This window comes from Cydia fagiglandana, chromosome 21 (assembly GCF_963556715.1).
Source record: "Cydia fagiglandana chromosome 21, ilCydFagi1.1, whole genome shotgun sequence".
NCBI classification, from domain to species: Eukaryota; Metazoa; Arthropoda; class Insecta; order Lepidoptera; family Tortricidae; genus Cydia; species Cydia fagiglandana.
This window is the reverse complement of record NC_085952.1, coordinates 1,590,119-1,613,721: the sequence shown is the minus strand read 5'-3', so window position 1 is coordinate 1,613,721 and position 23,603 is coordinate 1,590,119. Positions and strand designations below refer to the sequence as shown.

The 23,603-nt window shown below is 39.7% G+C and overlaps 1 protein-coding gene across 1 annotated transcript in view; it reads right to left on the bottom strand.

The window, feature by feature from the left end:
• The window catches only part of LOC134675073 (ABC transporter G family member 23), a 137,850-nt gene that overhangs the window by 42,167 nt on the left and 72,080 nt on the right, over positions 1-23,603 (bottom strand). The window contains exons 3-4 of the mRNA XM_063533235.1: positions 6,387-6,480; positions 1,140-1,255 (exon numbers count right to left, since the gene is read on the bottom strand). Coding sequence (XP_063389305.1) covers positions 1,140-1,255; positions 6,387-6,480 — 210 coding nt within the window. The remainder of the gene's footprint in view (positions 1-1,139; positions 1,256-6,386; positions 6,481-23,603) is intronic.

The following is a 23,603-nucleotide window of genomic DNA, read 5'->3' as shown; positions in this document are numbered from 1 at the left end:
GACGCGATTATTAACGCCGCTCCAATATTATTGCGGCGCTATGTGACGTAAGCGCCGGCCGCCACAGGGTACCTTTACCCGTGGGACGTCACATATCGTTTCTAGATCTATTAACTGACGTATCTTAAAGTTCGAATCGGGCCTCTAGAGGTATAGTATTTAATACCTCTCGCGTCGAATGGTGTGATGGCTCCCTTGACAGTTCATTTTTATAATCTGTCACGTAAAATGTATGATGTCATTGTATGGTAGTAAGTAGAAGTAGTGGTGTGGGTTAGGGTATGCTCACATCTGGCGAGGTTGCGGAAGAGTACTTCGGCGTTCCTCGGACCTCGCCGTATAGTAGCGAGGCGGCAACAGAGGGGTTTTAGTGGGTAAACCTGGGGTCTCATTAGCCCACAACAGGGAGTCCCACATAACCGTCCCGGCCCGTCCCCGCGCCGGATGGAATGCGTAAAGGATTTCCCCTCTTAAAAGCCAACAGGAGTGGTCATTTCTCCATACAAACGTACTCGACTGTTTCCTCCGTGGGTTTTGATGCTAGAGCAATGATTTTTTCAACACAGATTAATATTATCAATATTTGTGTTGGACCATTTAGCTTTTTTGATATTTTGGTTTTTTAAGGCTCTAGAGCCCTTCAAAAATGGCCAAAATGGCCTAATTGACTGTGCCGCAATGAGAGGCGTAGTATTCAAAACTGATATCAATTAGCCAAAAAAGCAAAACGGTCCGACACAGATAATTTCATAATCATTTAGATTTCCAAGTTTGGTTAAGTTTTGGAGGAGGAAACAGTCGAGTATGAAACCTCGATTTTTGAGATTTTTACGCGGGATTTTTCGCCTTGTCCTTATCGCTCTAGTTTTAGGAGCCGCTTCCGTTAGCGAGACGAGTATATTTACCTAAAATATTTAAAACTCAGCTCCTGTTTCGTCTTAATAAACAAAAAGGGTATAGGTACTCACATGGTCCCCTTGGCGACGGTCATGTTAAAGTTATGTTAGGGTATATTGGGTCAGCGAACTAGCGTCTTATGCATATTTCACTTATACCCGCAGGCTTAGCACGGTTTTATCATATTGCGCGTGGAATCAATTGAATGGAGCTTATTAGTATCATTATTAGGGTATACTCACATGGTCCCCTTGGCGACGGTCATGTTAAGGTTGCTGAGCACGTGGTTGGGTCGCTTGTTGGAGCCATAGTGCTTGAACGCGTGTCGAACGCACACCGCGTTCTGCTGTTTGTGCCACTGCAACAAATACACATACATAAAGTGTCATTCTATGGAACTTGCTAACTACATATGTAAACAAACCACCATACTAAAATCATCATTCAGTCACAGAATAAATAATAATAGCTTGTGGCGAGCTGACGGTGAGTGGCGACCCCGCGGACCCCTATTCCAGAGGGCCCTGTCATCTGGCCCTCGCCTCTGTGCTTGCCTTCACCGCCCGGCCAGAGTGGAGTCGCAAGACCTATGGGGTCATCCATTAATTACGTCACACAAATTTCTAGGTTTTTTTACCCGTCTCCCCCTCCTTGTCACACTTGGTCACATTTGGCAAACCCCTCCCCCCTAGTGTGACGTCACATTTTTTCTACGAAATCGCCAAATCGAATTAAGTAAGTAGGTACCTAAGTATTATTAATATTGTATCAAAATATTTTTGACGATATAAATATTAGTAATTTTATAACCCAAAACTGCTTAGGAAAGAAAATTGAACGAATAAAAACGATTATCGTTTTAAAAACTTGATATTTAAATGTACAGCGAATAAAATAATTTAAATAAATTTTCGGTTACTGATGAAGTTAAAGTGACGTCACAAAGTTTGTGTCTCCCCTCTCCCCCATGTCACAATATGTCACATTTTCTTGACCCCCTCCCTCCCCCTAAACTGTGATGTAATTAATGGATGACCCCTATGCTCCAGGTTGGAAGTGTAAAATGTCATAACGCCGGCGGCCTGCTGAACGGATTACCGGGATCTGGCTACCGCAGACTCACCTCTCGACAACCTCACAGCCGCTCCAAAGTGTTGCCCTGTTGTCGCACTGTGCGTGCGGCCATTGCGGGGCCCACTCAATGAGTTGGCGAGTCACCACCTGTCTTATACAATTTTGAGACTGATTGTCACGGCAGGTGTCCGCTAGTCTCTCCCATAGCCCATTATCCAGTCCATCCAACTTTCAAATCTATAGCCCATGACCTTAGTTCCCATCGCAGCACAAAAGTGCTGCACTGCAATAGTCTTTGCACCTGGCGGGGACCATCTCCGGATGTATCACATTGTGCGTTCGGGGATGGTATCCGCCACGTGTATCCCTTGCTTTTAGATTAAAGTGTCTTAAAGGGCCTCTGCGCTGTTGGCTTCGGCCCCACGTAAGCCTCCCAAAGGTCCGGGACCCCATGGTCCCGAGATATGGAAAAGACATACAAATAATAATAAATAAAATAAAATACTATGGAAAATAATTGTGCACTGCAACTGTAAATAAATTTCGTTTTCGTTTGTTTCGTTTACAAAGCCTCATTTCCTTCAACTCTAACCAATCAAGGAAATTCTGAGAATTATCCAAACAATTACATCGACAATAACATAAAGTTAGTACCTACATACGCACTCTTAATGTCCCATGACCAATTAAGGTTCATTTTATCACCAACACACGGACATTACCGATAAATGCTCTATTGTCTACACGAATATTTGTATGTGCCATCAAAGTGCTAAGAGTCTAAGGGCCCGATTCGGATTTTGAAATAGACATCTATTAGATATCTTTTAGACATCACCAAGATACGATAACGATATGTTTAAGATCTAACCTGTCAAATTTGACATTTGCGCGATTCAGGAGATACTCTTGAACGATTTCCACAGGATAGAGGAGATCCAATTCACATCTAATAGATATTTTACTCTATCTAACGTAAAAGTGACATTGGTTGCCCGAATTGCGCTGCAAATAGTTGATATCTAAACTATAACGTATCTAGAATGGATCTAGTACGTGTCGTCTCTTGTGAATATCTTGAAGTTCGAATACGGCCGTAAGACGAGGAAGGAAGATTGACAGGAAAACAGTCAAGGCAGGCGTCAATGAAAGAATTTATTTGCTTATTACATTGTTCTAGTGTGGGTCATCTTTGTAATAACTAGGGACCGTGCGAAGACCGTGCGTGTTGGAGGGTTTGCCATCTTGTGGCCTGAATAAGAAACATATCTACCGTTCTCGTCGGTACGTCTCCTTGTGCATGATAGGTTCTGCCATCTTGTGGGCTACATCGGATAAATTAATTCAGAGAGGCTACCGTGAAAACAGAAATTCGCATATTGCGGGGATTTTTCTCTCTTACTCCAATGAAGACGTAATTACAGTGACAGAGAAAAATGCCCGCAATTTGCGAACTTCGATTTTCGCGGTTATAGCCCAGCACCCCCGATGATACCGAACACGGACTAGCAGCTTCACTGATGTAGATAAGTATCAAGATAAAACTGAGAGCCGTAAAGAAACTTTCAAGAGCGGATATCTCAAAAACTATTCAAGATATCGAAAAACTTGACTACATAAAACTTGTAACAATTTTTATCAGCTTTCGGTTTGTCTAAGTAGTCATATCGCTATGACGCAAATTTTCCAAGATATAACTGAAAAACCGAAAAATGAGACCTTCTTACCCCCCTCTACCCCCCAGCACCGGGGCTACGGCCGGGGACTTTTGATATGTTCACCACCTCACTTAGTCCAAACAAAGTTACGGAGTCAAAAATTGTGTTCCTAGCATTTCCCGCTACACCTTCTTATTGCTTGGCCTAAATGTAGTTCATTCATTTAGTGAATTTTAGTGCCACATTAAAAAAGAAGATCTGTGTCAAGCAGCGCGTAGTGGGCGTGGATCAGGTATGGCTCTGTGGATGGATTACATAATGGACGCGTCACTATATTTGACACGACTTGAATTTTACTTACGACACGTCTGCATTCCTGACCTAATCGATGAGGCTGGACACGTGAGGCGTTTGACATTGATACCTAGATATAGGGGCGTTGTGTTCCACTTATGATTAGCTCAGAAAAAACCGGATAAGTGCGAGTCGGACTCGCCCACCGAGGGTTCTACCATGCTCTTAGGGCGCCTATGTTTCTTATAACTGCCGTATTCGAACTTCAAGATATTCACAAGAGACGACACGTACTAGATCCATTCTAGATACGTTATAGTTTAGATATCAACTAGTTCTCTTTTGCAGCGCAATTCGGGCAACCAATGTCACTTTTACGTTAGATAAAGTAAGATATCTATTAGATGTGAATTAGATCTCTAAGTCATATCCTGTGGAAATCTTTCAAGAGTATCTCCAGAATCGCGCAATTGTCAAATTTGACAGGTTAGACCTTAAACATATCGTTATCGTATCTTGGTGATGTCTAAAAGATGTCTAATAGATGTCTATTTCATAATCCGAATCGGGCCCTAAGTTCTTACACATATCTTGAGGTCGTTTATTTTGTGTCATAATCATAATTGTGTTATTTTAACATACTCAAAGACTTGGTACGAAGGATGGCGACACAAAAAGATAAGTACATATTTATCTATTAGTTAGACAACGCGAATTTACCCTGGCTGAGCCAAAAAACCAGTTTTATTCGCCAACTAGCAACTATTGTTTCCACAGTTGCTTTAATAATTAATATACCTATACAGTTTTATGAGCAACCAGTTTTCCGTATAATTGATGGTTTGACACGAAACTGGTAGGACGGGTTAAATATGTAACTATGTAGAATAAAGGATGACTCACGTTAGACCGGGCCGTGGTCGGGCCGGAGCTTCCGGATCAAATAAAGAATTATGATTATGATGAATAGTGATCGGAAAAATCATCGCAAAACCATCAAAAATCATTTATATCTCAAAATAGGATAAGTTTATTAAATTCATATTATGTACACAGTATCTGTATAAAATTTCCAGATTATACTCAAAAAACTGCAGTTCAAAACTTAATAAAATTGTATCATGTTCCATAAAACATTTCTGCGATAAATTGTCCGATCGTTGAACATTGATGATCGATCAGCCGTCATAGAAAATGCCACAACGGACGCCGCGGCCCGGGCACGGCCGGGTCTAGCGTGAGTCATCCTTAACTATTATATTCAATAGGCACTGTCCTGAATCCTCTTTCCGTTAGTTATGTCCGTTATTAGTCTTTGTGAAAAATATTCGACTTGTTTTAAAGTGTGACAAGACAATTAACCATTTCTTCTACGGCCGTAGAGGTCACATAGTACAAAATAGGTATAACAAAATATTATTCCGTTTGTGTTATTCCTATGGGTATTTTTAAAAGGGGCCTACTGATTAACAGACCGCCGGACGGTATCAGCCTGTCAGTTAGACAAAATTTTGACAGTCCCGAACAACTGACGCCGATACCGCCCGGCGGACTGTTAATCAGTGGCCCCCTTTAGACCACGGCATGTATGTTCACAAATTTCCTTTCCATATTTATGTTTCGTTTTCGAGAGTATATAGAAGAATTTGGTTGTAACTCATAATTTTATTTCCATATTAGATGCCCTCTCAAATAAAACAAGAACTGGTAACACTTTGAACCAGTGCGTCTTTCTACACCAGCTTACTCCAATGCCAACAGGAATAATATGGTGTTCACTACTTTGACCAGGATATAGTATATAATGAATAATATAGATAAGCCTGATCATTAAGCCGTCAATGATTGGGTCAATTGAAGTTCTCCGCATTGGGAATTATCGGTAAGCATTAAAAAGCGATTAGTTTGTTCCGTTTTCCTATGATCCGTGACGTGACTCGTGCGTGGTAGATGCGGATGACGTTTCCAAGTTAAAAGTAATGAAATTGTCGTCATATTCTAATGATCTCAAAGGAACTATACTTCCTGGGCTAGTCTCATCTATAAGTGCCCCGCGATTTTCCGAATGTCATCCACCCAACGAGCCAACGGACGCCAGGCGCTTCTTTCATCTGAAAGCGGCCTCCAATCCGTCAACATTTTGGTCCACCTGCCATCACTCTGCCTAGCAACACTGGTGATGACGTCACCCACGTATCGCACCTTGGTACGACTTGGTGGTATCAGGCTTGGCTCACTCCGCTGCCTGGCTTTGCTGCAGGTAGCTACAAGTACATCCGTTCCACACCAATTTTGGTGGCTAGCCATAAGCCGCGCGTGGCGCTGTCGCCACCTAGCGGCCATATCTGTCCTGATCGTAACAGACGCGTTTTGTTAGAGAGTGAGTCTTCTGTACCTAGTACTATTATTTATTCTGTGGTGGTATGAAGAATAATGCATTTAATGTTCAATCTCGATACTGACCGCATTCTCTTGTTTGTCGAATGGCGTCGAAAACTGGATCTGACTCATCTTGGAGTCCTTCGCATCGCCGTTCGGCGACGGAGGCGAGGTCTCTCTGTAACAACAAGAAACATACATTAATATCATAAACTATATCATAAATAATTCAGCCTATATTGTAGCCTATTTGACGACCGGTCTGGCCTAGTGGAGTGACCCTGCCTGCGAAGCCGATGGTCCTGGGTTCGTTGGGCGGGGTCAGTACTTGGATGGGTGACCGTTTTTTTTTTGCCTTTTTTTGCATTATGGTACGGAACCCTTCGTGCGCGAATCCGACTCGCACTTGGCCGCTTTTTTATCTTATCTTGCAAAACACATCTTTAGGAAATTTAAATATTTTGATACTTTTCAATAAATGAACGGCCCGATTCGAACTTTTAGATACGTCACATAATATATTACGACTAGATACGATAATTATAGATCGCAATTCAACGCGGTAACGCAGCGAGTGTGATGGGCACCTTTGCGCCGGGGGTAGCGCGGGGAGGCCTCTTTGAGTAGTTTTTATATTCCTTATTTTATTTTAGATATATTTAGGGTTGTTAGTTTTAATTTAGTATTATTTATAGATGTATTTAGTTCATAAGTTATTTATTTGTTTTTCTACTGTCTTTTTCCTATTATAGATTAAATATGTCAGTATCAAAACTGTCGTTTTGTTTGAAGAAACGTCACTTTTGGCACTGACATATCTAATCCATATCGTATCTAGTCGTAATATTTGACGTATCTTAAAGTTCGAATCGGGCAGATACTCTGACATAGCGACCGTGTCAATAGAAAACGGCGGCAAATTTAAAAACTTTGACTTCCCATAGAAAATTTAAATTTCGCGCCTTTTTCTACTTACAAAATTGTTTGACCGGATACATTATTTTCGTTTCTAAATTTGAATCCATTCATAGACATTTAGATCGTGAATTCATGCGTGTCGTGTGATTAAGCTAGAGTTCTACCAAGAAAAGTCTGCAGCGATTATGATAGCCCACGCAGTGCAAGTGTTACTTTAAACGTCAAAATTCTATGAAATTTTGACGTATAAATAACACTTGCACTGCGTGGGCTACCAAAATCGCTTCAGACTTTTCTTGGTCTAACTCTAACTTTGTCGACGGTTACTTTTTATTCAGACGGCATAGGAATTCGCATTCAGCCACCGCGCACGTTTTGACATATGGCCCACGGTCACCATGGCGAAATTGTTACGATATATTACGAGTCGGGGCAATTAGAAGTGTAGCTGTCTCTTTCCATCTTGGGCTGACCTTGGTGCGACGTGTGTTGCTGTTTCATAAGTGTGTAATTGTTGTGACAATTAGAATGTGTAAGTAATGATGATATAAGGGATATCCTGTTGAACTGCTGTATTCGAACTTCAAGATATTCACAAGAGACGACACGTTCTAGATCCATTCTAGATACGTTATAGTTTAGATATCAACTAGTTCTCTTTTGCAGCGCAATTCAGGCAACTAATGTCACTTTTACGTTAGGTAGAGTAAGATATCTATTAGATGTGAATTAGATCTCTAAGTTATATCCTGTGGAAATCGTTCAAGAGTATCTCCAGAATTGCGCAAATGTCAAATTTGACAGGTTAGATCTTAAGGGACATATCATTATCGTATCTTGGTGATGTCTAAAAGATGTCTAATAGATGTCTATTTCATAATCCGAATCGGGCCCGAAGATGGTGTTGACTGACTCATCTAGGCCTTTTGATGCTATTATACCAAAGACATTATCTGGGAAACCGAGCTTTGCTTCCGAAAACAACAAAAAAAAACTCAAAAATGCTCGTTTTCTCAGAGATAAGACCTGGCTAGATCGATTTGTCGCCGAAAAACCCCGTATAGCAAATTTCATCGAAACCGTTAGAGCAGTTTTCGAAATCCCCGAAATATACGTATAAGTAGACAATATGCATCAAGGCGGTTTGTTTACAGCGGGCCTAACCCAAACGCAAAAATCTAAATTTCGTTACCTGCCTCTCTATCGATCGAATAGGCAAGAGTGATAGAGAGGCAGAAACCGACCTATCGATTTTCGTGTTTCGCGGTAGACCCTGTGTGTGTGCTAGTGACGCCCTCTACGCAGAGTTTTACTTAATATTCCCTATTCTTTGCGGGCGGCTCTATCCCCTAAAATCCCTAAATCATGGGGCCCGATTCGGATTTTGAAATAGACATCTATTAGATATCTTTTAGACATCACCAAGAGACTATAACGATATGTTTAAGATCTAACCTGTCAAATTTGACATTTACGCGATTCTGGAGATACTCTTGAACGATTTCCACAGGATATGACTTAGAGATCCAATTCACATCTAATAGATATCTTACTCTATCTAACGTAAAAGTGACATTGGTTGCCCGAATTGCGCTGCAAAAGAGAACTAGTTGATATCTAAACTATAACGTATCTAGAATGGATCTAGTACGTGTCGTCTCTTGTGAATATCTTGAAGTTCGAATACGGCAGATGGTCATGTGCATTTTATAGAAATAAAGAATTTCGTATTTGTATTGTATTATATTAACCTGCTTTGAATACCTGCAGATTATGAATCGCAACACTTAATTTATCAGGCATCTTATAAAGTGGGTCAGTTATGAACGAACGTGCGAAAATTTCTAATCGCCATTATTGTTATGTAACCATAGAGTAGAGTCTATTCACTATTGATGAGATCAATTATATAATATTATCTCTGGTATGTATGTCGATACATAATAATGTTATATGTTAGTAGAACTTTGTTATTTTTAACCGACGTCATTGAGTGTTTCAATTCGTCTGTGTGTATTTTTTACTAGTTTTTGCCCGCGACTGCGTGTGCGTGGGATGATGATAATTGATGAAAACTGTCCTATATTCTTCCTCGGGCCTCAAACTATCTCCGTACCAAATGTCACCCATATATATTTAGATATATTTTATAACAATATGTATGCTATGTTTTAAGGTATTTATTTACTGGGCCAATAGTTGCCTGAAAATAAATATTTTTATCCATTTCATTCATTTATATATGTTCAAGGAGGAAGGATAGAGCGATAGGCAGAGTTACTTCCAATCACAGACGTTTAATTTTAGGGTCATTATACAATAAAAAGGTCATTCCCCTGGCCATACCTATTTCCCAGAAAATACGCTTTATGATCTCATTTTTGGTGACTGTAACTCGTGCCACAGAATATATTTTTTGCTATTTTTATATATTGTACCTTTTTTGCCACTTGTTTGTTATTTCAGTCAGGATCGCGAGCCCTTTTCATCCGTATAGAAGAAAACAAGTGTCCTAAAACTTTTATACATTTTTCTGCCTTTTTGTTACGGCCATACAAAGTATATGGGGAAATGGTAACATAATAGAAAAAAAAGGATATTTTTTATCCCACTCGGATCGAAAGAGCTCGTGATTCTGAGTAGAAATAATACAAAAGTGGCAAAATATATAAAAATGGCAAAAAATAAAAGAAATGCTCGTTTAACTTTTTTCTACCCGTGGACCTTTCAGTCTCGCCCTACCCTACGTAATCCCTGCTACGGTCAGGAGGAAATATCCTTAACACGATCCACAGGCCTGATTCAGTTCCGACGTTTCGCAATCTCAAATAGAGCGGCGCCGGTGATACGGTTATGCCGCTTTCCCTTTCTATTAGCCGTTAATTACGATTGAACTTGTTACTGTTCTTACTGGCCTTCAGCCGGCGTATTATGGACATAGAGGTACAATAATATAGAGATGCAGTGGTGGCCGAGTGGATATGACGTCTGACTTTCAATCCGAAGGTCGAGGGTTCAAATCCTGGCTCGTACCAATGAGATTTTCGGAACTTATGTACGAAATATCATTTGATATTTACCACTAGCTTTTCGGTGAAGGAAAACATCTTGAGGAAACCTGCATACATCTGCGAAGAAATTCAAAGGTGTACGTGAAGTCTCCAATCCGCATTAGGCTAGCGTGGGGACTATAGCCCAAGCCCTCTCGCGCATGAGAGGAGGCCTGTGCTCAGCAGTGGGACGTATATAGGCCGAAATGATGATGAACGATGAATATAGAGATGAAACGGGGGTGGGGCCAAACAACCGAACAAGATACACTTATGGAGCTTTCAGTAGGAGTAGCAGAAAAAGCCGTATTATTGCTTGTCCTTGTCACAGTCTCACTTATTGTTTGTTCCTCACCATAAATTTAGTATGGTTTATGGTGGGCAACAAATAACCCGACCGAATTACGTAGATTGTTTTTAGTATGTTGTCAGGAATGTTAAAACGTGTTTTTAATATTGTCGCATTGCGTATGTTTTGTCCCTCACGGAGGCACGCGTATATCACTTCTATAGGATGCTACCTTCAATGATTATGGATGGGATCTATCCTTATCCACGTGATAAAATAACTGTCACTTTTTAACACCGTGGGATAGAAAGTGACGGACACCGTTTTATCACGCTGTCACGTAGACAAGAACGACCATCATGTCCGTACAGGTGCATTCTATTTGACATGCATAAGTCATAAAGGCCAATAAAAATAGATCCAAAAATAGCGTTTTGAAAAATTAATTCCCGGTAAGCTGGAAATCGTTTTAATACTTTCATTTGGTCCTAAACGCGTGTAATCACATCACAACAGTTTGTGTGCATATAAATATTTGCGTAGTCGACAGTTCGCCACAGTGTCGACGATGCAAGATGCAAGTATGAAACTAAAGAATGCTCGATCGAGCGTATCGTACCATTATCAACACAGGTAATTTAAGCCTTACTGCACCGAATTAAGGTATATCTCAAATCAGTTGTGTTGTATGTAGCCTTGTGAGTCCCTTTCCCCGCGTCCGTCGGATGCGAATGTGCGAATGCGTTACTACATGCATCTACTCGCATATCAATAGAGGAGTGTCTTTTCAAAAGCGCTTATGGGCCCGATTCGGATTTTGAAATAGACATCGATTGGATATCTTTTAGACATCACCAAGATACTATAACGATATGTTTAAGATCTAACCTGTCAAACTTGACATTTGCGCGATTCTGGAGATACTCTTGAACGATTTCCACAGGATTTCCATAGAGATCCAATTCACATCTATTAGATATCTTACTCTATCTTTTTTTTTTTTATTATTATGCATGGGTTTACTCATGGCCACAGACTAGCCGAGGCGTAGACGTGGCCTACGATGGAGCGAGCTCGCCCAGAAGGTGCCTGTTCACTCTTGATTTCTAACGTGACACGAACACGTAACGTGAAAGTGACATAGGTTGCCCGAATTGCGCTGCAAAAGAGAACTAGTTGATATCTAAACTATAACGTATCTAGAATGGATCTAGTACGCGTCGTCTCTTGTGAATATCTTGAAGTTCGAATACGGCAGTCTGATAACACCGATTGTCGTATGTGTGTGGCGAAGAGGAAGAGACAGTATAACACTTAATGTGTCAATATCACGCCTTCGCCAGACAAAGAATGAAGGACTTTGGAGCAGGATACCTTGAACCAAAGGACTTTAAAACGCTACCCATGAGCTCCATCATCCGACACATGGATATGATGTTAGATGTGAATTGGATCTCTAAGTCATATCCTGTGGAAATCGTTCAAGAGTATCTCCAGAATGTCAAATTTGACAGGTTAGATCTTAAACATATCCTTATCGTATTTTGGTGATGTCTAAAAGATATCTAGTACATGTCTATTTCAAAATCAGAATCGGGCCCTGAATGGCATTCATTTGTTCTTTGAGTTATATTTTAGTAAAAAATCTCTCATATTTTACCTACTAGCGTACCGACTAAAAACTTGTTTGTTAATTTCATTAAAAGATGATTTGAAAGGTCGTTTGGAAAACCTTGATTCTATAATCGATAGGTATACATCCTACGAGAACTGCGACGTCAGTAGTTTCTGACGTCAGACGACGTATTTCTAACTAGAAACAAGTCTATTGCCTATTTACATTTAGCATAAAACTTATTGGAAAAACGTAAGATCACATCAAGATAAGTGTCCGGTAGGGTAGCACATGCGTCAAGATCTGGTTTTTCTTCATCTGTAATATCATAGATAAGGGGACTTTACTATTTATTTTATCACTAATCGTGGCTTTATAGAGAAGGGTCCTTTATGATTCATGTGCAATAATGACCTTTTTATCAGAATTTATATTGGAATATCAGATAAAAAGGACCTTTTTGCACTGGTTGCCGGTCCCATATTGGGATACCCTACTCCTATTGAAGGGGGACTTAAATCTTCTCGAGACAGAGGTGTAGGGTTGGAGTTATTAACATTAAAAATACGTGTAGGTAAAATTCACGAGTTTAAAGTGTTATATTTACAAGATTATTTGAAATAATATAATAATTTACCGGACGGATACATCAATATAAAGGTAATTAGAAACTTAATTGGCTACTAAATAAAACCGCAGATATAATGGAATAAAACTGAACGGAACAATACGAGTGCCATCGCCCACACTGTTAACTGACAGTAAACCTTATTACAATAGGCATAAGGTCCACCAATGGACAGTCAAGAGAATCGCTGTTTGTATACGTTCTCGGAACGAGTGCAAAATCCCAGCTCAGACTGGAATAATCATCATTTCCATATATGTAATTAAGGATCTAGGTCTAATGAGTAAGTCTGGAAAGTCCGCTTGTCTACAGAACTTTATACTTAATATGTGACGTTCCACGGGAAAAGGTACCTTATGTACAGTCGCCATCAGATATATCGGAGCGGCCAAGGTGTTCACAAATATCTGAGCACGCCTCTTATTGTCAGGGCGTTAGAGTGCGTGTTCAGATATTGTGAACACCTTGGCCGCTCCGATATATCTGATGGCGACTGTAAGTATTAAGGGGCCCACTGATTAACAGTTCGCCGGACGATATCAGCCTGTCAGTTGTTCGGAGCTGTCAAATTTTGCGTTTAACTGTCAGGCTAATATCATACGGCGAACTCTAGTATCACTAATCAGTGGGCCCCTTTAAGGTTCAAAAATATATACCTACATGTATATATTTTAATTTGTAAAAATTGTAAATATGTAGGTATGTATATGTATATTTCCGTCAGTAACAAGATTTTGAACAGCCTTCGCTGAGCGATTAACTCGAACTCAACTACTAACTGCAACACTTTGAACCAACCATTGTTAGGCTTTACACCATTGAAATAGAGCTTATTATTGGTCATTTGTGTTGGTACTTTAAGGTTTTGCTTGAGGTCATTGGTTAATATCGCTGAGATGATTCAGGCCTTGATCTAGGCCTGCGCTCATCACGCGAGTGCGTCTCCGGCGCGATTCGGGAAATGAATTAGACATTCACTAGATATTAAATAGTAACGATATGTGACGTTCCATTGCAAAAGGTACGTTATGGCGGTTGGCGCTTACGCTATTATTAACGCCGCTCCAATATTATTGCGGCCATAAGGTACCTTTTTCCGTGGAACGTCACATATCGTTACTATTTCATATCTAGTGAATGTCTAATTCATTTCCCGAATCGCGCCGTCTGAGGGCCTACCGCAAACCAGTTTCGACGTGTTGCCTCTCTGTCGCACTTGTAAATTTGTACTTAAGTGTGAAAGGGAGGCAATACGTCAAACGTAGTTCACGGTAGGCCCTCTGCAATGTCTGCATAGCGAAATTATGAATGGGCAGATGCATCTGTTGAAGATCAGGGCCTACCCAAGGTGACAACCGTACATCGCCAGACGCCAAACAAACAGAGGGCCTACCGCGAACCGCGTTCGATGTGTTGCCTCTCTGTCGCAATTATAATTTTTGTACGTAAGTGTGACATGGAGGCAACATGTCGAACGTAATTCGCGGTTGACCCCTGAAAAAATGAATCTGATTTGATTTGCTCACAAAAAAGTTGAATTTTGTTAATGAAAGTAGTTTTTTAGAAAATAAATTTAAATTCGAGTCTAATGAAATGAAACTTTATTCCTTATGTAAAAGGATTATATAAATTCCAATAAAATATAATTGCATCACACGCTAAGTCTTACGAGAATACATAATAGTAATATGTGACGTCCCACGGGTAAAGGTACTATGGCGGTTGGCACTTACGCTATTATTATTATTAACACCGCTCCAATATTATTGTAGTGCTATGCGACGTAAGCGCAGCCATAAGGTACCTTTTCCCGTAGAGTCACATATTTTCTCATAACTTCTTTGCACTATAACCCATAACAATGCGTTATAAAAACATCATCACACGAGATCATGACCCACATACGGACCAGCTACCATCCAAAACATACGACATGTGTGGAACTAGTGTGGAGTTATGACAGTTCGAGTGTGAAACGCATCTCGTCTGACATAACGCTTGCGAAATGAAGGTTACGTGTCACCGTGATTTTGGCACGTACAGCCTCAATTAATTTAATGTGGTCGTAGTTCGACATAATGCAAAACTACTTAAAAATCTAGTTATTACTCGTATAACGAATTCGATACCGAATATCAATGAACTACTCCATGAGTGTACAAGAAGGGCTACAGTACGGGAGGAATTAACCAATCAACCATACTTTAAAATACCTAAAATCACCAATGAATATGGGAAAAAGGCTCGTGTATAATAACTACCTAATATCCTGAACAGCTTACCCAAACAAGTAGTAGAAACTTTACAAAAATGCCCTGATAAAGCAAAGAGTACACTTATATAGGAAAGTACTGATTAACACGAATTAATGTAAAATAAGCATAACTAGTATTAACATGTATGCACTAACTAACTGTAACAAAACAATATAAGTTTACATATAATTAAAGCTAAGCTTAGATTAAATTATCTCCAAATATATAGATTGTAACTGGTTTTGATTGTACAACTAACCTCTTACTTGAAAATAAACAGATTATGAAGCTTGCCACCGGCCCTGATATGACGACCACGACCATTCTGACAAGAGTGTAACGACATCATCATCATCATAATTTAAGAGCATGGCTCTTGTCGGTGGAGTATGCGCCAGTTTTCGCGGTCCTCGGCCAGGTTCTTTAGGTCCCTGTAAGACACGACATTTGCTTTTGCTTTTAGTTGTTGTATATAGCTTGCTCGTGGTTTTCCTCTTCCTCTCCTAGCTTCGATTTTGCCTTCTAATATAGTTTTAAAGAAAGTGTCGTGTCTTATCAAGTGACCTATCATTTTGCCTCGTCTATTTTCTATGGTCCTCAGTAGGTTTCTTTTCTCTCCAACGATTTGCAGCACTTCCTCGTTCGTTTTTTTCTCCGTCCAACTTATCCTCTCCATTCTTCTCCACAACCACATCTCAAAAGCCTCTAATCGTTTCCTATCCTTCTGCAGCATTGTCCACGTCTCACACCCATACAAAGCGATGCTCCAAATGTATATCTTAATTAGGCGTTTTTTTGTACTCTTGGAGATCCTAGCCTTAAGCAAATGTTTTTTGGCGTTGAAAGCTGTTTTTGCCATTGCTATCCTTGATACTATTTCATCTGTACATCTGGAGTCTTGCGTAATTAAGTGTAACGACAAAGAAGAAGAATTTGTATAACTTATAGCATAGAAGCGTAAAAGTAGACAGGTCAACCTGTTTCCAAATTGGTCGAAGGTATACTAAATCATAGGAAGCCTAAGCAATTAATGGCGTTAAGGATGACTCACGTTAGACCGGGTCGTGTCCGGGCCGGAGTTTCATAAAAGCTTGATTTACTTAGGTACCGTAAAATGGGGTGAGTTGGGTGAAATTTGACTTTCAAACCTCGATAAAATTTAATTTTTACTTGTGAGAACGGAATGGTGTACATGATAAGTGTTTCGGACGTTTGTATTTTATTTTGGGTAGTTTCATTTCATAACTTTGACGATAATGAGGAAAACCCACCTCACCCCGTAGTGCCTCGTATTTAGGGTGAGAGGGTTTTTCATACAAAGGCAATTTTAGTCAAAAAGTCAAAAGTTTTTATTTGCGAGAATCATGGTCAGGTACAATGTGATGGACTTAAAATAACATGGCTCAGCACAATTCACAATTTTAGTGGCATACAAATTAAAATACACAATCTGAAATAAGTAAACCAATTCAAAATTAATACAGCTAAAATAATTAAAACAAAATCACAGAATATACAGTCAAATTTTACAACGTCAACTTCTAACCTAGGTTAGCGAATTATTAAAAAATTAGAAGATTGTTGGATCGATTTTTTTTATTATGCGTATTACTATAGCTCCATTTTAAATTGGAATACATTATTTTTGTAGCAGTAGCCTTAAAATCCCTTTTCACCCCCCTCTCAAACCTTCTCTCCCCATTCATAACCCAGCTCTCCCCGCGAAACCTACTCACCCCGTTTTACGGTATTTATTTATAAAGGAGGTAAAAAGGAAACACTGCCAAAAATACACGTAAAAATACTTAGGTAAAGACATTTTCCTTAAGTTATGAATACGAATCTCCCCCCCCCCCCCTAAATCGTCTTACGTTTTTTTTTTTTTTTTTTATTATGAATGGGCTTACTCATGGCCACAGACTAGCCGAGGCGTAGACGTGGCCTACGATGGAGCGACGTAATAAATGAATGGCACCTAATGAACAAAAAACAATGTATACTTCCTACATTATACGAGTATGGCATGAAGACATTTTTAACATCACTCTCACGGCTCAGTTCTCATCTTTACATAACTTGCTATTACTTATCGCTGTTAAAAACTATTACTTTGCAAAAATATGAATGTTCGCAATACTTTTACTTGATTGAAAGTTAATAGAGCGATGGAATTTTGCATAATAAACTTGACAAGTTGGCACGCTCTCTACCGCTATAATATAACTAATTGGGGCATTATCTATGAAAAGGGACCTTATTGTCGATGGCGCTTACGCCGCACAACGTCGCGCGGCATTGTATTTATATCGGAGCATCGATAATAATGGCGTAAGCGCCATCGATAATAAGGTGCCTTTTTCATGGATAACGTCACAATTCAGTAGCAGGCCAATTCGAACGGACACTGATATCAGAATGACATCTTATGATGTAATATACCAATAAGGAAAGAAGGCGTCTGAAACATGTACCCTACAAACTCAATGCTAATTAATGCAAGATCGCATTTTATTAACGTTTCGATATAAAGAAGCGTGCCATTATAATTATTATTTATTCGCTTACAAAGTAATGTTTGCGTTCCGGGTGCAGGGTTGTCACTTAAGGACATTTGTATTTTTTTATTTTTTTATTAAAATAACCAAGATATAAAACGTCTGAATATAACGTAACTTGCACTAGACACTAGATAATTACTTACTTAAGTACTTTAACGTTAAAATACACACTTTAAGAATCGAATACTGATTTGCAGTTTGAAAGTAATCATTATTGTAAGATTAATTTCATATTAAGCATTATTTTTTTACCTACTACTTTCTTTCCGCGACTTCATCCGCATGGATTGATGATGATTGATAAATGATAAAAAAAACTACGAGTATATCCTTCCTCAAACTATCTCCAAATCAAATTTCCTCTAAAGGGGTTGGCCGGTGGAAGTTTTAAGCAGATGGCGCCATCATAGCTTGCCCCGTCAATCCCTAGAATTATGTCAAATTTTTGTTTTTTAGGGTTCCGTACCCAAAGGGTAAAACGGGACCCTATTACTAAGACTTCGCTGTCCGTCCGTCCGTCCGTCTGTCACCAGGCTGTATCTCACGAACCGTGATAGCTAGACAGTTGGAATTTTCACAGATGATGTATTTCTGTTGCCGCTATAACAACAAATACTAAAAACAGAATAAAATAAAGATTTAAATGGGGTTTCCATACAACAAACGTGATTTTTGATCAAAGTTAAGCAACGTCGGGAGTGGTCAGTACCTACTTGGTTGGGTGACCGTGCCATGATGGTGCCATCTATGCAAATCTTTGACAGTTGCCAACCCCATTCGCTTATGCGGTATAAGCGTGAAGAGGTAACAGACTGAGTTACTGTCACACCTCATATTTTAAATATATAATATCAGTTGGGATTTAAATAAAATTTCGGCACAGTTTGTTCGCTATTCTCTCACCTCACCAGATGGCGCTGTCATAGTCAGGTATATTTTTAAAGAGTTGCACAAGTGGCAACCCTAACAAAGATCAGGCAGACAAAGAAATCGCAGACGAGCACAAATGCGAACGCGGCTCTGCGGACGTGCGAGCCAGTTGTTGTGACTAATTCTGTTTACCTTAACTAAGCATTTATTTTGTTTATGCCGTACTTTGTTATTTTTTTATCACTACATTCATGACATTAGTAAGGCTATTGTCAAGCATATGTGACGTCCCACAGGTAAAGGTACCTTATGGCGGTTGGCGCTATTATTAACGCCGCTCCAATATTATTACGACGCTATGCGACTTAAGCGCCAGCTGCCATAAGGTTTAAACCTTTTGTCATGGAACGTCACATATGATGCCTAAATTGAAAAATGGATGTTTTCATTTCCATTATCATTATCGGGCGATAGGTATTGTAAAAAAAGGTATGCGGGAAAATGCACATGTTTTGGCTTCTGTACAAAATAAAAAAAACTGTTTTATTTTTCACATTGTACGGATTGTACCTGACTCGTACACGTACCTACCTAAAATACAAAACATTCGCATAACATGTTTGTGTGAATTTTGTTTTAACCTCTAGCCGCCCATATGTCAAACCTTATGCAAAATGAAATTTTATTTTGTCAACACAAAGTTCAAATTAGAATGGAACAGGCGACCTTTTTATAGGTTTCTGGGCGGCTAGAGGTTAAGATAACAAAAGTTATAATTTATGAAGGTTATTAAAGTTGTTGTTTTTAAGTCATAGATAATTAAGATATGACAGACATAATATTATGATAAGATGTATGTCTGTATATATTATTTGAAACTGCGCGTAGGTAAGGTTTTTTTTTCGATGTGGCGCGCGCACAGCTCTTGTGAGCAAGGACCCCGCTAAGGATACGGGCGAGCCTTGCTCATATGCCTGTCGCCAGTTTTCCCTTAGTCGCCTTATACGACACCCACGGGACGAGATGGGGTGGTGCTATTCTTTTCTGATGCCGGCACCACACGGCACGGGCGTAGGTAAGGTACGGTCTACATTTGAAACAACATTTTTAGAATATAAAAGGCAGATGAACAAAAATGAAAGAAAAAGAAAATAGTTTATTAGGTTAAACATTATTATACTTTTGACAAACATTTGGTTTTGGGTCCTCCATGTATGTGTATACCGGGTGTGGCCTGTAACACGACCAAATAATTTAAACATAGATGTACTCCTCAAACGGTAGCACTTTTATTCAACAAGTTTTAAAAATTATGAAGTATTTAGACTCCCTATTTTTCGTACGAAATACGTATTACCTTCAATGGACGCCATCGCCACGCCATATCATTGTGATTGACGTTTCTTGTCACGCCTTAAACATGAAAAAATTTGCAATACATTGCGTCTTAGAATAAACTTTAAAGTGTATTAAAAATCAAACCACAAGTTATTTAAATTTTAAAAGTCGACGAACAAATGTTGGTCAGTGTGAGGAGTATAGCCTACAGTTAAATTTTTTGCTCATATTACAGGCCACACCCGGTATGTATACATATACCCAGGAGAACCCGCTCTTTTTTAATGTCATTACATAATATTCATTTAACCTAAGCTATAAATATAAATATCTAATGTTCAATATACCAATGTACCTAGTACCTAATAGGTACAATACGATACGAAAAAAAATTAACAGCCACACGGAACCTTATTGAACATCATACCCAAATTCCTTGCAAGTGTACTAAAATATCCACTCAGCCGGTCTTTTATCATAGCCGCTTTCCAGCAGGTTCGTGACATAACAGCTCAACAGCTCAGCGGGTCAGTATGCCGGTTGCGCAAACGACCTTTGCGAACGGCGGCTGGCTCTTGTACTATAACTTAATGAAGAGGTCCGTTTAACCACAGAATAAGTAATAGTATTATCATACAGAACGGCCACGCACCGCCCCGCCCCAATTCGAATTACCTCGTCCCGCGACTAGCCGCGACATGAATCTTGGCGGACTTCTGGCGTCCTCTCAGAAAAGCGACACCCACACATACACAATGACGCGGGGTGCCCTTCAATTTTAATACAAACATTTTGCATAGTTACATTTAACTACTTACTTTTAAAACTCATAATAAACATAATGTATAGAAACAAAATCCATAATATTATTCGTTATAATAATTAAATTATAGAATGTTCTATAATCATAAAAACGTTGTTTATAACGATCATTAGGAATAATTTTACTTGTTATAACATACAGTTAGTATTACGATTAAAATGTAGAATTATATTTTAAAGAATGATCGGGTGACATAATACAACTTACATATTCTACTTTAAGGCGGGTCGCCGTTAGGTACGACGACGAGCGAAGCGAGGAGGAGTGTTAGGTAGAACCGTGAACCTATAGCGCGCGAGCCGAGCGAGCGAAGCGAGCGTGCCGCGGCAGCGGCCGGCGAAGCGCCAGAACCGACTTATTTTATAATACATTCATGTTTTATTACCCTCTCGATCATGAGAGGATGCCTGTGCCCAGCAGTGGGGCGTATATAGGCGTGTATTGTTATTATTATTTTTGTCTGTCTCTTACAAATTCTCGGGACCATGGGGTCCCGGACTTTTGGAAGGCGTGCGTGGTTTTTATGGAAAAAGAACGTTATGAGCATTAAATAGTATAAAAAGTGATCATTATACTGATTGCCTGTTATGCAAATACATTACTATGCAACTGCATTATTATTCTTTCTGAAATTATGCAATTTGTTCTTATTCATTTTGTTTTTAACCGACTTCCAAATCCCAAAGGAGGAGGTTATCAATTCGGTTGTATGTTTTTTTTTTTTTTATTTTTTTTTTTTTTAATGTTTGTTACTCCATATCTCCGTCATTACTGGACCGATTTTGAAAATTATTTTTTTGATTGTATGTATATGCATACAGATTGGTCCCGTTTTTGTCAAAATCCAGTTCTGATGATGGGATCCATGAGGAATCGACGGAACTCCTCAAATCTTAAAGGCATACATATGGTGATTTTTGTGTTTTTATCAACAAATCAAGCATATACATTCAAAAACGTGACATTTGATGAAGTGGAACTGCTGATGATGATCAGAACGGAACTCTTCAACGACGCATAGTTCACCTTTGGCGATTTGTCCTCTTCGTTATGTTTGTTAAGCAAGTTAAGTTTTTAAGCCACAATTTTATCAAGCTCGAGTTCTGATGATGGGATCCATGAGAAATCAAGGGAACTCCTCAAATTTTAAAGGCATGCGTATAGAGATTTTTGTATTTTCATCAGAAAATCAAGCATTTTCATTAAAAACTGTCGCATTTGATGAAGTGGAACTGCTGATGATGATCAGAACGGAACTCTTCAACGACGCATAGTTCACGTTTGGCGATTTGTCCTCTTCGTTATGTTTGTTAAGCAAGTTTAGTTTTTAAGCCACATTTCTGTCAAGCTCGAGTTCTGATGATGGGATCCATAAGGAATCGAGGGAACTCCTCAAATCTTAAAGGCATACGTATATAATTTTTTGTATTTTCATCATAAAATCAAGCATTTACATTTAAAACTGTCGCATTTGATGAAGTGGAACTGCTGATGATGATCAGAACAGAACTCTTCAACGACGCATAGTACATGTTTGGTGATTTCGAATTTCGATTTTGACTTGGACTGGGACCCGGACTCATACCCGGATCCGGTTCGGACCCGGACTCGGACTCGGACTCGGACCCGGACTCGGACCCGGACCCGGACTCGGACCCGGACCCGGACTTGGACCCGGACTCGGACCCGGACCCGGACTTGGACCGGGACTCGGACCCGGACTCTGACTCAGAGACCCGGACCTTGACCCGGAAAACCACTATGATACCTAAAAACTAAATAAACCACTATGATTACCTACCATAAAATGTGGGTATGATGATGCCAAACCCCTCCCGCTCAAACTCCCGTACACCGCACCGCATGCGCCGTTAAGTGGGTTAGGTTAGGTTTGAACTGCGATCCTCACAGAACCGAACAAAAGTGGGTTAGGTTTGGTTAGAACTGCGAGTCTTACAGAAACGAAATGCTACTAGAAAAGTGGGTTTGATTAGGTTCGAACTGCGATCCTCACAGAACCGAACTGCTATCAGAGAAGTGGGTTAGGTTAGGCTAGATAACTACGACCCTTACGGAAACGAAATGCTACTAGAAAGTAGGTACTGGTTTTACCTCCTTTTCTACATAGTGCACCATCTACCATAATCTTTCACCGGGCCCCATAGAAGTCGGTTTTTTTTTCTTAAAAATTATTATAATAAATAATCATTTCTGCATTCAAAATTATGCAATTCGAATTATGCAAAAAGAAAATTCGAAAATAGTTGGCATTAAAAACATTACACACCCATCTCATTCTACCGCATGGCTGCGTCCTTTGGAGTGGCCGGCGCTGGCGTACAATTTTTTGTACATATTCCAAAATCTATTTTGAACTTTTCTTGTGTAACTAAGGATTCTAAAACAAAACAATTGCTTCTGGGTCTCAGGAGGTTAACTTCGATTGTGTGGCGGCGGCTAAGATCGTGTGGTTCTCATTATTAAACGGCGATTTTGCTCAAATATTCGACGTTCGTAGGACGAAGTAAGTAGGTCGAACATCGTCCCACTTACTCGACCTTGGCTATCGATTTATATGTGTTATTATTTATTAATTGGTATATAGCGTGCGTCTTTGTTTAGTCAAACTATTAATTTATATTATATACGCACGAAGAGTGTGTTTTCATAACAACGCGTTATGACTCCTCTACACGTTGGCCCAACCTATTGGTCCAATATGTTGGGACAACGTGTAGAGAGGGTATTGGTGTCGGTTGGCTTTTGGCGCGCGGGTTGGCGATGAGTTGGCAGCGGTGTCGGTTTTTCGGCCGCACATCAAAGGGATTGGCCAAGCGATTGCGGTACGCATCTACACGTGGCCTAATCGGCAGTGCATGCTATGCTCGGACGCGGTCGAGGGTGGACGTTCATGCTTTTTGTGTTTTTTAAAATTAAAAATGACGAATACGTGGCCA